Source organism: Oncorhynchus gorbuscha, unplaced genomic scaffold, assembly GCF_021184085.1.
Source record: "Oncorhynchus gorbuscha isolate QuinsamMale2020 ecotype Even-year unplaced genomic scaffold, OgorEven_v1.0 Un_scaffold_662, whole genome shotgun sequence".
Taxonomy (NCBI): Eukaryota; Metazoa; Chordata; class Actinopteri; order Salmoniformes; family Salmonidae; genus Oncorhynchus; species Oncorhynchus gorbuscha.
This window is the reverse complement of record NW_025745758.1, coordinates 170,000-182,966: the sequence shown is the minus strand read 5'-3', so window position 1 is coordinate 182,966 and position 12,967 is coordinate 170,000. Positions and strand designations below refer to the sequence as shown.

The following is a 12,967-nucleotide window of genomic DNA, read 5'->3' as shown; positions in this document are numbered from 1 at the left end:
GTGTGTGTCTCATATATATTGTCATTGAGCTGGTGTGTGTGTCTCATATCTGTCCCTGTCCGTCCCCAGGTCCTCGCCATTGGATGTCAGAGGACAGTAAACACGTGTTGATCAGATCTTATGGGACAACCTCAAGCTGCACCGGGATCTCATCCAGCCGTTCTACATCCTGTGGAACACGCAGAGTAGGTCCCAGTACACAGCAGGTCCTGAAACCGTCTCAGTGAAATGCATTAAGTCACAGTGTACAGCAGGGTATGAAGCAGTCTCAGTGAAATGCATTAAGTCACAGTGTACAGCAGGGTATGAAGCCGTCTCAGTGAAATGCATTAAGTCATATTCTACAGCAGGTCCTGAAGCCGTCTCAGTGAAATGCATTAAGTCACAGTGTACACCAGGGTATGAAGCCATCTCAGTGAAATTAAGTCACAGTTACAAGGGTATGAAGCACAGAAATCATTAACACAGTGTAGAGCAGGGTATGAAGCCGTCTCAGTGAAATGCATTAAGTCATATTCTACAGCAGGTCCTGAAACCATCTCAGTGAAATGCATTAAGTCACAGTGTACAGCAGGGTATGAAGCAGTCTCAGTGAAATGAATTAAGTCATATTCTACAGCAGGGTATGAAGCAGTCTCAGTGAAATGCATTAAGTCACAGTGTACAGCAGGGTATGAAGCCATCTCAGTGAAATGCATTAAGTCACAGTCTACACCAGGGTATGAAGCCATCTCAGTGAAATGCATTAAGTCACAGTCTACACCAGGGTATGAAGCCATCTCAGTGAAATGCATTAAGTCACAGTCTACAGCAGGTCCTGAAGCAGTCTCAGTGAAATGCATTAAGTCACAGTCTACACCAGGGTATGAAGCCATCTCAGTGAAATGCATTAAGTCACAGTGTACAGCAGGGTATGAAGCAGTCTCAGTGAAATGCATTAAGTCATAGTCACAGTCTACATCTCCAGTGGGTCACAGTGAAGCTGAAACAGTCTCAGTGAAATGCATTAAGTTTGTACAGCAGGGTATGAAGCCGTCTCAGTGAAATGCATTAAGTACAGCTCAGTGAAATGCAGCAGTGGGTATGAATGTCTCAGTGAAATTTTAAGTCACAGTCTACACCAGGGTATGAAGGTCTCAGTGAAATGCATTAAGTCAGTCTACAGCAGGGTATGAAGCCGTCTGTTTTATCAAGGAACAGATAAAGCCATAAGTCTGCAATTTAATGTGGTTTTAAGAAGAGCATATCTGTATGAATTGTGGATGTCTTGTAGCCTAACTCTGTAGCCTAACTCTGTAGCCTAACTCTGTAGCTAACTCTAGCCTAACTCTGTAGCCTAACTCTGTAGCCTAACTCTGCAGCCTAACTCTAGCCCTAACTCTGTAGCCTAACTCTGTAGCCTAACTCTGCAGCCTAACTCTGTAGCCTAACTCTGTAGCCTAACTCTGTAGCCTAACTCTGTAGCCTAACTCTGTAGCCTAACTCTGCAGCCTAACTCTGTAGCCTAACTCTGTAGCCTAACTCTGTAGCCTAACTCTGTAGCCTAACTCTGTAGCCTAACTCTGCAGCCTAAAGCCTAACTCTGCAGCCTAACTCTGCAGCCTAACTCTGCCTAACTCTGCAGCCTAACTCTGCAGCCTAACTCTGTAGCCTAACTCTGTAGCCTAACTCTGTAGCCTAACTCTGTAGCCTAACTCTGTAGCCTAACTCTGTAGCCTAACTCTAGCCTAACTCTGTAGCCTAACTCTGTAGCCTAACTCTGTAGCCTAAACTCTGTAGCCTAACTCTGTAGCCTAACTCTGCAGCCTAACTCTGTAGCCTAACTCTGTCAGATGGAAGAGCTCTGAACCATGGGCTGCTATGTGGCAGCCATTTTGGATCTCTGTGTGCTGTAATGTCTGGGAGCTAACAGGGGTCTGTTGTTCTCTGTTCTCTGTGTTTCAGGGCTTAATTGTGCTCTGTTGTTAGACAGTGAGTGTTCTCTTTAGGACTCGGCAGTCGAGCCTCTCTCCTTTGTCTCTCTGTGTGTCCTGTCTGCTCTTCTCTGCTTTGCTGCACCCTGTTTGTTCTCCTTGTCGTCGTTTTGGGGAAAACCTGTTTTCGTTTTCTGTCCTCAGTGACTTTATGTGGTTGAAAATGCATCGCTGTATTGCTGTTTTCCACTTGGCTGACAGTCTTGGGAATTCTGTGGTCTTTGGTCGACTTGTCTAAATGATGTTGTTTCTAGTGATTTGTTTTCTTCAGTTCTTCCAACATTTTAATGTGTGTCTTCGTCTAGTTGGATCTCAAATACACTCCTGTATTATCAACTCCTGTATTTGAGATTGTATTTGGGTTAGCATCTGTGTTTTACTGTGTGTGTGTGTGATCGGTCTTGCATACCTACGTGTGTGTGTGTGTGTGTGTGTGTGTGTGTGTGTGTGTGTGTGTGTGTGTGTGTGTGTGTGTGTGTGTGTGTGTGTGTGTGTGTGTGTGTGTGTGTGTGTGTGTGTGTGTGTGTGTGTGTGTGTGTGTGTGTGTGTGTGAGATCGGTCTTGCATACCTACGTGTGTGTGTGTATACGTGGACACGTTTGTTATATATGAAGTGTGTATTAGTGTAGCCTACATATCCATCTTTCTGACCCCTGCCTCCAGGTGTGGGCTACCCGTTGTGTCGCCCTGTGAGCGAGGCGGAGCGTCCGTTTGGGGAGGAGCTACTCCACAGCGTGGTCAAGAGCATCCAGAGGAACGATGTTTCTCGACCAATGGGACAGCTCCTACAGCTGCTCGGGCAGAGCCTGGGGGTCAAGAGGCAAAGGTCAGGGGTTACACATTGATGACGCCATTGTCCAGGGGCATGTTGTGGGGCGGCAGGGTAGCCTAGTGGTTAGAGCGTTGGACTAGTAACCGAAAGGTTGCAAGTTCGAATCCCCAAGCTGACAAGGTACATCTGTCATTCTGTCCCTGAACAGGCAGTTAACCCACTGTTCCTAGGCTGTCATTGAAAATAAGAATTTGTTCTTAACTGACTTGCCTAGTTAAATAAAAAATAAAAATAAATGTTGAGGGGGATGTAACGCTACTGAAACATTCAGATAGAAATGTTTAATGTAGAACTTAATTGTCTGCCAGGATAAAGAATCATCAGCTCTATTTGTCCTATTTCTATCCCTCTGCAACATTCAGAGCACATCACTAAATGCCATCGCTCATCCATATATGTATATGTACAGTTGAAGTAGGAAGTTTACATACACTTAGGATGGAGTCATTAAAACTTGTTTTTCAACCACTCCACACATTTCTTGTTAACAGACTATAGTTTTGGCAAGTCGGTTAGGACATCTACTTTGTGCATGACACAAGTCATTTTTCTAACAATTGTTTACAGACAGATTATTTCACTTATAATTCACTGTATCACAATTCCAGTGGGTCAGAAGTTTACATACACTAAGTTGACTGTGCCTTTAAACAGCTTGTAAAATTCCAGAAAATGATGTCATGGCTTTAGAAGCTTCTGATAGGCTAATTGACATCATTTGAGTCAATTGGAGGTGTACCTGTGGATGTATTACAAGGCCTACCTTCTAACTCAGTGCCTCTTTGCTTGACATCATGGGAAAATCAAAGGAAATCAGCCGAGACCTCAGAAAAAAAAAAATTATAGACCTCCACAAGTCCGGTTCGCCCTTGGGAGCAATTTCCAAACGTTTGAAGGTACCACGTTAATTTGTTCAAACAATAGTACGCAAGTATAAACACCATTGGACCACGTAGCCATCATACTGCTCAGGAAGGAGACGCCTTCTGTCTCCTAGAGATGAACGTACTTTGGTGCGAATAGTGCAAATCAATCCCAGAACAGCAGCAAGAAGATGCTGGAGGAAACAGGTACAAAAGTATCTATATCCACAGTAAAACGAGTCCTATATCGACATAACCTGAAAGGCCGCTCACCAAGGAAGAAGCCACTGCTCTAAAACCTCCATAAAAGTCAGACTACAGTTTGCAACTGCACATGGGGACAAAGATCGTACTTTTTGGAGAAATGTTCTCTGGTCTGATGAAACAAAAATAGAACTGTTTGGCCATAATGACCATCGTTCTGTTTGGAGGAAAAAAGGGGGAGGCTTGCAAGCCGAAGAACACCTTCCCAACCGTGAAGCAAGGGGGTGGCAGCATCATGTTGTGGGGGTGCTTTGTTGCAGGAGGGACTGGTGCACTTCACAAAATAGATGGCATCATGAGGTAGGAAAATTATGTGGATATATTGAAGCAACATCTCAAGACATCAGTCAGGAAGTTAAAGCTTGGTCGCAAATGGGTCTTCCAAATGTACAATGACCCCAAGCATACTTCCAAAGTTGTGACAAAATGGCTTAAGGACAACAAAGTCAAGATTTTGGAGTGGCCATCACAAAGCCCTGACCTCAAATCCCATAGAACATTTGTGGGCAGAACTGAAAAAGCATGTGCGAGCAAGGAGGCCTACAAACCTGACTCTGTTACACCAGCTCTGTCAGGAGGAATAGGACTAAATTCACCCAACTTATTGTGGGAAGCTTGTGGAAGGCTACCTAAAACGTTTGATCCAAATTAAACCATTTAAAGGCAATGCTACCAAATACTAATTGAGTGTATGTAAACTTCTGACCCACTGGGAATGTGATGAAAGAAACACAAGCTGAAATAATTCATTCTCTCTACTATTATTCTGACATTTCACATTCTTAAAATAAAGCGGTGATCCTAACTGACCTAAAACAGGGAAACTTTACTAGGATTAAATGTCAGGAATTGTGAAAAACTCAGTTTAAATGTATTTGGCTAAGGCGTATGTAAACGTCCGACTTCAACTGTACAAATTCTCATTCACCCCTTTTAGATTTGTGTGTATTAGGTAGTTGCTGGGAAACTGTTCGATTTTACTTGCACTTCGCTACACTCAATAACATCTGCTAACCAAGTGTATGTGACCAATAAAATGTGATTTGATTTGAGTCCGTTGGTGTAAATATAGCAAGGTTGGGAAAAAGGTTACGGTCAACATTAAGTATCATTAGCCCCTTTGATGTCAAAGACAGACAGACATTCATGCTATCTACTGTAAGTAGTCTGCTTAATGTCCTCTGTAACATCTAACGTCCCTGTGCCCTTCCCTCTGCAGGAGTCTGTACAGAGACATCCTCTTCCTGTGTCTGGTGGCTCTGGGAAAGGACAACATTGACATCGGTAAGTCTGCGTTCATTGTGCTAGTAGTTTCAGAAGTACTGTAGTGTACTCACAGCCAACTACTCTTCAGGTGCAACAAGGCACAGAAACATCCTCTAGAAGTCAACCCGTACACGTCCTCTAGAAGTCAACCCGTACACGTCCTCTAGAAGTCAACCCGTACACGTCCTCTAGAAGTCAACCCGTACACGTCCTCTAGAAGTCAACCCGTACACGTCCTCTAGAAGTCAACCCACACACGTCCTCTAGAAGTCAACCCACACACGTCCTCTAGAAGTCAACCCGTACACGTCCTCTAGAAGTCAACCCGTACACGCCTCTAGAAGTCAACCCGTACACGTCCTCTAGAAGTCAACCCGTACACGTCCTCTAGAAGTCAACCCGTACACGTCCTCTAGAAGTCAACCCGTCCACGTCCTCTAGAAGTCAACCCGTCCACGTCCTCTAGAAGTCAACCCGTACACGTCCTCTAGAAGTCAACCCGTACACGCCCTCTCTAGAAGTCAACCCGTACACGTCCTCTAGAAGTCAACCCGTACACGTCCTCTAGAAGTCAACCCGTACACGTCCTCTAGAAGTCAACCCGTACACGTCCTCTAGAAGTCAACCCGTACACGTCCTCTAGAAGTCAACCCGTACACGTCCTCTAGAAGTCAACCCGTACACGTCCTCTAGAAGTCAACCCGTACACGTCCTCTAGAAGTCAACCCGTACACGTCCTCTAGAAGTCAACCCGTACACGTCCTCTAGAAGTCAACCCGTACACGTCCTCTAGAAGTCAACCCGTACACGTCCTCTAGAAGTCAACCCGTACACGTCCTCTAGAAGTCAACCCATACACGTCCTCTAGAAGTCAACCCATACACTGTTGAATGCTCCTTCAGTGGACTGTGGAGTTTTTCACTAGCAGGTCTTCAGTTTAAATGACATTTAAATCGGTGTTGAACATAGTTGTGTTATAACGCGTCTCACTCTCTCTCCTCCCTCCAGACGCTTTTGACCGCGAATACAAGATGGCGTACGACCACCTCAGCCCCAACCTGGTGAAGCTGACGCACAACTGCGACCGTCCGCCCAGCGCTGGGGTCATGGAGTGTCGCAAGACCTTCGGAGAACCCTACCTCTGACCTCGGACCCCTTTACCCCTGACGTTTCACCTCCGACAGACACTCCACCCGGCCAGTCACCTCCGTCACCCGGCCAGTCACCTCCGTCACTCGGCCAGACACCTCCTCCACCCGGCCAGACACCTCCTCCACCCGGCCAGCCAGTCACCTCCGTCACTCGGCCAGCCAGTCACCTCCGTCACTCGGCCAGCCAGTCACCTCCGTCACTCGGCCAGTCACCTCCTCCACCCGGCCAGCCAGTCATCTCCGTCACTCGGCCAGTCACCTCCTCCACCCGGCCACCCAGGCCACTCCGTCACTCGGCCAGCCAGTCACCTCCGTCACTCAGCCAGTCACCTCCGTCACTCGGCCAGTCACCTCCTCCACCCGGCCAGCCAGTCACCTCCGTCACTCGGCATAGCACAGCCGTGGGTAGCCCACATGGGTAGGGTTGAAGAGATCTTTTGCGTCCATGAAAAGCACATGTATAAAATCCATGTATTACAACGGTGGCTCTCCCAAAGAGGACTGAGGAGCTTTAAAGACGAGCTCAGGAATCCACTTTAGAAAGACGTACAGAATGCGTGACGATGAGCTTGTTGACACTGTGATGTTTGGGGTCATGTCCGTCACCTGTGAGAGATGTGACGGGGCTGACCAGAGACTGACGGAGCTGACCAGAGGCTAGTGGAGCTGACCAGAGACTAGTGGAGCTGACCAGAGACTAGCGGAGCTGACCAGAGACTAACAGAGCTGACCAGAGACTAGTGGAGCTGACCAGAGACTAACAGGGCTGACCAGAGACTAACGGAGCTGACCAGAGACTGACGGAGCTGATCAGAGACTAGCGGAGCTGACCAGAGACTAGCGGAGCTGACCAGAGACTAGCGGAGCTGACCAGAGACTAACGGAGCTGACCAGAGACTAACGGAGCTGACCAGAGACTAACGGAGCTGACCAGAGACTAACAGAGCCGACCAGAGACTAAGAGACCAGAGACTAGTGGAGCTGACCAGAGACTAACAGGGCTGACCAGAGACTAACGGAGCTGACCAGAGACTAACGGAGCTGACCAGAGACTAACGGAGCTGACCAGAGACTAACGGAGCTGACCAGAGACTAAGACTCAAAGGAGCTGACCAGAGACTAACGGAGCTGACCAGAGACTAACGGAGCTGACCGACCAGGGGGTTATTATGTAGTCTGACCAGTCTCACAAAAGGGATGTTGTTGTTTTTTTAAATCCCATCTCATCACCTGGTTGTTAAAGGTTCTGGACGTACCCCTCTGGATGGATGGAGATCATACTCATTAACGTAACAACGCTTTCACACACAATGACATCTTCTATTTCGGGGTACTTATGTTTTAAGAAATCTTGTACAAATTGTGACATAAAATACAAAATGTACTTTATATACGACAGTAGTAGTAGGGACCTTTTTATAAAAAATAAAAAAACATTTGTATTATATAGTCATATATAGAGACTAATATTAGCAATATTTTACTTGAATTCTATTTATACAAAGTAAGACTTTTATTTATTTTAGTCTGTTTTATTTGTTTAGCTGGATGTACTGGCTTCGTGTCAGGGTGAAACATCTATTCCTCTCCTCCTGTGGTTGATGGATGTACTGGCTTCGTGTCAGGGTGAAACATCTATTCCTCTCCTCCTGTGGTTGATGGATGTACTGGCTTCGTGTCAGGGTGAAACATCTATTCCTCTCCTCCTGTGGTTGATGGATGTACTGGCTTCGTGTCAGGGTGATGGAACATGAAACATCATTCCTCTCCTCCTGTGGTTGATGGATGTACTGGCTTCGTGTCAGGGTGAAACATCCACTCCTCTCCTCCTGTGGTTGATGGATGTACTGGCTTCGTGTCAGGGTGAAACATCCATTCCTCTCCTCCTGTGGTTGATGGATGTACTGGCTTCGTGTCAGGGTGAACCATCTATTCCTCTCCTCCTGTGGTTGATGGATGTACTGGCTTCGTGTCAGGGTGAAACATCTATTCCTCTCCTCCTGTGGTTGATGGATGTACTGGTTGGAAGTATTGTATCAGTGAGGGCATTCAAAGATTCACTCAAAACAACTAAAGTCGCTTTAAAACTGCCAAAATATTGCGTTTAAATACTTCATTCATTACTTTGACGTTTACAAAATTGATTGACCACTGTTTCTGTTTTTAAAGTAATGTGCGACTGTAAAACAGACTTTGACATCTTTGGCACAACGTGCTGCATGAATCGGCTCCTCAGATATCAGTATTAATATCATTAAAGTTGAAGTACCTTTTAAAGTACATTCCAGTTAAAGTGAAGTACCTTTTAAAGTACCTTCCAGTTAAAGTGAAGTACATTTTAAAGTACCTTCAAGTTAAAGTTGGAGTAACTTTTAAAGTACCTTCAAGTTAAAGTGAAGTACATTTTAAAGTACCTTCAAGTTAAAGTTGGAGTAACTTTTAAAGTACCTTCAAGTTAAAGTGAAGTACCTTTTAAAGTACCTTCAAGTTAAAGTTGGAGTACCTTTTTAAAGTACCTTCAAGTTAAAGTGAAGTACATTTTAAAGTACCTTCAAGTTAAAGTGAAGTATCTTTTAAAGTACCTTCAAGTTAAAGTTGGAGTACCTTTTAAAGTACCTTCCAGTTAAAGTGAAGTACCTTTTAAAGTACCTTCAAGTTAAAGTTGGAGTACATTTGAGGACCTCTGTGTACTGTTAAGAACATGTAGTTACCCTTTTGCTATATGGAGGGAATATTGCTACACGACAGTAGGTTCCGTGTTATTCACCTATATGTGTGGGCCTCTCTTCAGGTGTTATAAACTGGGAATAGTGGGAATTTACAAGGAACGTATGGGGTTGTTCAATACTTTTGAGGTAAATTTTATTTTATAAAACTTTTATTTTATTTTAATTGATGTGTTTCAGAACAAAAAAAAGTATAATCCAGAACAGTACAATGGTACAGTGTGTACACTGAACAAAAAATATAAACGCAACATGTAAAGTGTTGGTCCCATGTTTTCATGAGCTGAAATAAAAGATCCCAGAAATGTTCCACACGCACAGAAAAAGCGTATTTCTCTCAAATAAATTTTTGCGCATAAATTTGTTTACATCCAAATTTGTGTATCCTTTGTCAAGATAATCCAAATCAAGAAGCTGATTAAACGGCATGATCATTACACAAGTGCACCTTGTGCAGGGGAGAATTTAACGGCCACTCTAAAACGCGCAGTTTTGTCACACAACAGAATGCCACAGATATCTCAAGTTTTGAGGGAGCGTGCAATTTGCATGCTGACTGCAGGAATGTCCACCAGAGCTGTTTCCAGATAATTGAATGTTCATTTCTCTACCGTAAGCCGCCTCTAACGTTATTTCAGAGAATTTAGCAGTACATCCAACCGGCCTCGCAACCGCAGATCACATGTAACCACGTCAGCCCACAACCTCCACATCCGGCTTCTTCACCTGCGGGATCGTCTGAAGGAAGAGGAGAGGGATGCTGAGGAGTATTTCTGTCTGTAATTTTTAAAAACTTTTGTGGGGAAAAAATAATTCTGATTGCTGAACCTGGCTCCCCGGTGTGTGGACTGGGTTCCAAGTGGGTGGGCCTGGCTCCCCAGTGGGTGGACTGGGTTCCAAGTGGGTGGGCCTGGCTCCCCAGTGGGTGGACTGGGTTCCAAGTGGGTGGGCCTGGCTCCCCAGTGGGTGGACTGGGTTCCAAGTGGGTGGGCCTGGCTCCCCAGTGGGTGGACTGGGTTCTAAGTGGGTGGGCCTGGCTCCCCAGTGGGTGGACTGGGTTCCAAGTGGGTGGGCCTGGCTCCCCAGTGGGTGGACTGGGTTCCAAGTGGGTGGGCCTGGCTCCCCAGTGGGAGGACTGGGTTCCCAAGTGGGTGGGCCTGGCTCCCCAGTGGGTGGACTGGGTTCCAAGTGGGTGGGCCTGGCTCCCCGGTGGGTGGACTGGGTTCCAAGTGGGTGGGCCTGGCTCCCCAGTGGGTGGACTGGGTTCCAAGTGGGTGGGCCTGGCTCCCCAGTAGGTGGGCCTGGCTCCCCAGTGGGTGGACTGGCTCCCCAGTGGGTGGACTGGCTCCCCAGTAGGTGGGCCTGGCTCCCCAGTGGGTGGACTGGCTCCCCAGTGGGTGGACTGGCTCCCCAGTGGGTGGACTGGCTCCCCAGTGGGTGGACTGGCTCCCCAGTGGGTGGACTGGCTCCCCAGTGGGTGGGCCTGGCTCCCCAGTGGGTGGACTGGCTCCCCAGTGGGTGGACTGGCTCCCCAGTAGGTGGGCCTGGCTCCCCAGTGGGTGGACTGGCTCCCCAGTGGGTGGACTGGCTCCCCAGTGGGTGGACTGGCTCCCCAGTGGGTGGACTGGCTCCCCAGTGGGTGGACTGGCTCCCCAGTGGGTGGGCCTGGCTCCCCAGTGGGTGGACTGGCTCCCCAGTGGGTGGACTGGCTCCCCAGTAGGTGGGCCTGGCTCCCCAGTGGGTGGACTGGCTCCCCAGTGGGTGGACTGGCTCCCCAGTGGGTGGACTGGCTCCCCAGTGGGTGGACTGGCTCCCCAGTGGGTGGACTGGCTCCCCAGTGGGTGGACTGGCTCCCCAGTAGGTGGACCTGGCTCCCCAGTAGGTGGACCTGGCTCCCCAGTAGGTGGACCTGGCTCCCCAGTGGGTGGACTGGCTCCCCAGTGGGTGGACTGGCTCCCCAGTGGGTGGACTGGCTCCCCAGTAGGTGGGCCTGGCTCCCCAGTGGGTGGACTGGCTCCCCAGTAGGTGGACCTGGCTCCCCAGTAGGTGGACCTGGCTCCCCAGTAGGTGGACCTGGCTCCCCAGTGGGTGGACCTGGCTCCCCAGTAGGTGGGCCTGGCTCCCCAGTGGGTGGACTGGCTCCCCAGTGGGTGGACTGGCTCCCCAGTGGGTGGACTGGCTCCCCAGTGGGTGGACTGGCTCCCCAGTGGGTGGACTGGCTCCCCAGTGGGTGGACTGGCTCCCCAGTAGGTGGACCTGGCTCCCCAGTAGGTGGACCTGGCTCCCCAGTAGGTGGACCTGGCTCCCCAGTGGGTGGACTGGCTCCCCAGTGGGTGGACTGGCTCCCCAGTGGGTGGACTGGCTCCCCAGTAGGTGGGCCTGGCTCCCCAGTGGGTGGACTGGCTCCCCAGTAGGTGGACCTGGCTCCCCAGTAGGTGGACCTGGCTCCCCAGTAGGTGGACCTGGCTCCCCAGTGGGTGGACTGGCTCCCCAGTGGGTGGACTGGCTCCCCAGTGGGTGGACTGGCTCCCCAGTGGGTGGACTGGCTCCCCAGTGGGTGGACTGGCTCCCCAGTGGGTGGACTGGCTCCCCAGTGGGTGGACTGGCTCCCCAGTGGGTGGACTGGCTCCCCAGTGGGTGGGCCTGCCCCAGTGGGTGGACTGGCTCCCCAGTGGGTGGACTGGCTCCCCAGTGGGTGGACTGGCTCCCCAGTGGGTGGACCTGGCTCCCCAGTAGGTGGACCTGGCTCCCCAGTAGGTGGACCTGGCTCCCCAGTGGGTGGACTGGCTCCCCAGTGGGTGGACTGGCTCCCCAGTGGGTGGACTGGCTCCCCAGTAGGTGGGCCTGGCTCCCCAGTGGGTGGACTGGCTCCCCAGTAGGTGGACCTGGCTCCCCAGTAGGTGGACCTGGCTCCCCAGTGGGTGGACTGGCTCCCCAGTGGGTGGACTGGCTCCCCAGTGGGTGGACTGGCTCCCCAGTGGGTGGACTGGCTCCCCAGTGGGTGGACTGGTTTCCAAGTGGGTGGGCCTGGCTCCCCAGTGGGTGGACTGGCTCCCCAGTGGGTGGGCCTGGCTCCCCAGTGGGTGGACTGGGTTCCCAGTGGGTGGACTGGCTCCCCAGTGGGTGGACTGGGTTCCCAGTGGGTGGACTGGCTCCCCAGTGGGTGGACTGGCTCCCCAGTGGGTGGACTGGCTCCCCAGTGGGTGGGCCTATGCCCTCCCAGGCCCCACTATGACTTCATTTTAATTGACTGATTCCCATCTATACACTGTAACTCAGTCAAATCTTTGAAAGTGTTGCATGTTGCGTTTATATTTTAGGTCAGTCTAGTTCTGTTAGGAGATGTACAGTGCCTTGCGAAAGGATTCGGCCCCCTTGAACTTTGCGACCTTTTGCACATTTCAGGCTTCAAACATAAAGATATAAAACTGTATTTTTTTTGTGAAGAATCAACAACAAGTGGGACACAATCATGAAGTGGAACGACATTTATTGGATATTTCAAACTTTTTTAACAAATCAAATTTTTTAACAAATCAAGAGAGAGACAGAGAGAGAGGAAGGGTGGAGGCAGAGAGATGTAGAGGGAGAGACAGAGAGAGGAGGGGTGGAGGCAGAGAGATGTAGAGGGAGAGACAGAGAGAGGAGGGGTGGAGGCAGAGGGAGAGACAGAGAGGAAGGGTGGAGGCAGAGAGATGTAGAGAGAGAGACAGAGAGAGGAAGGGTAGAGGCAGAGGGATGTAGAGAGGGAGTCTCTCGATGTGCAAAACTGATAGAGACATACCTCAAGCGACTTACAGCTGTAATCGCAGCAAAAGGTGGTGCTACAAAGTATTAACTTAAAGGGGCTGAATAATTTTGCACGCCCAATTTTTCAGTTTTTGATTTGTTA

At 49.3% G+C, this 12,967-nt stretch overlaps 1 protein-coding gene across 1 annotated transcript in view; it reads left to right on the top strand.

The window, feature by feature from the left end:
* Positions 1-7,304, top strand: part of LOC124019742 (C-myc promoter-binding protein-like) — a 7,829-nt gene extending 525 nt beyond the window's left edge. Inside the window, exons 2-6 of the mRNA XM_046335164.1 lie at positions 116-185; positions 1,945-1,971; positions 2,637-2,799; positions 5,152-5,216; positions 6,207-7,304. Of these exons, the coding sequence (XP_046191120.1) occupies positions 116-185; positions 1,945-1,971; positions 2,637-2,799; positions 5,152-5,216; positions 6,207-6,343 (462 nt within the window). The 3' untranslated portion in view covers positions 6,344-7,304. The remainder of the gene's footprint in view (positions 1-115; positions 186-1,944; positions 1,972-2,636; positions 2,800-5,151; positions 5,217-6,206) is intronic.
* Positions 7,305-12,967: the final 5,663 nt, after the last annotated feature.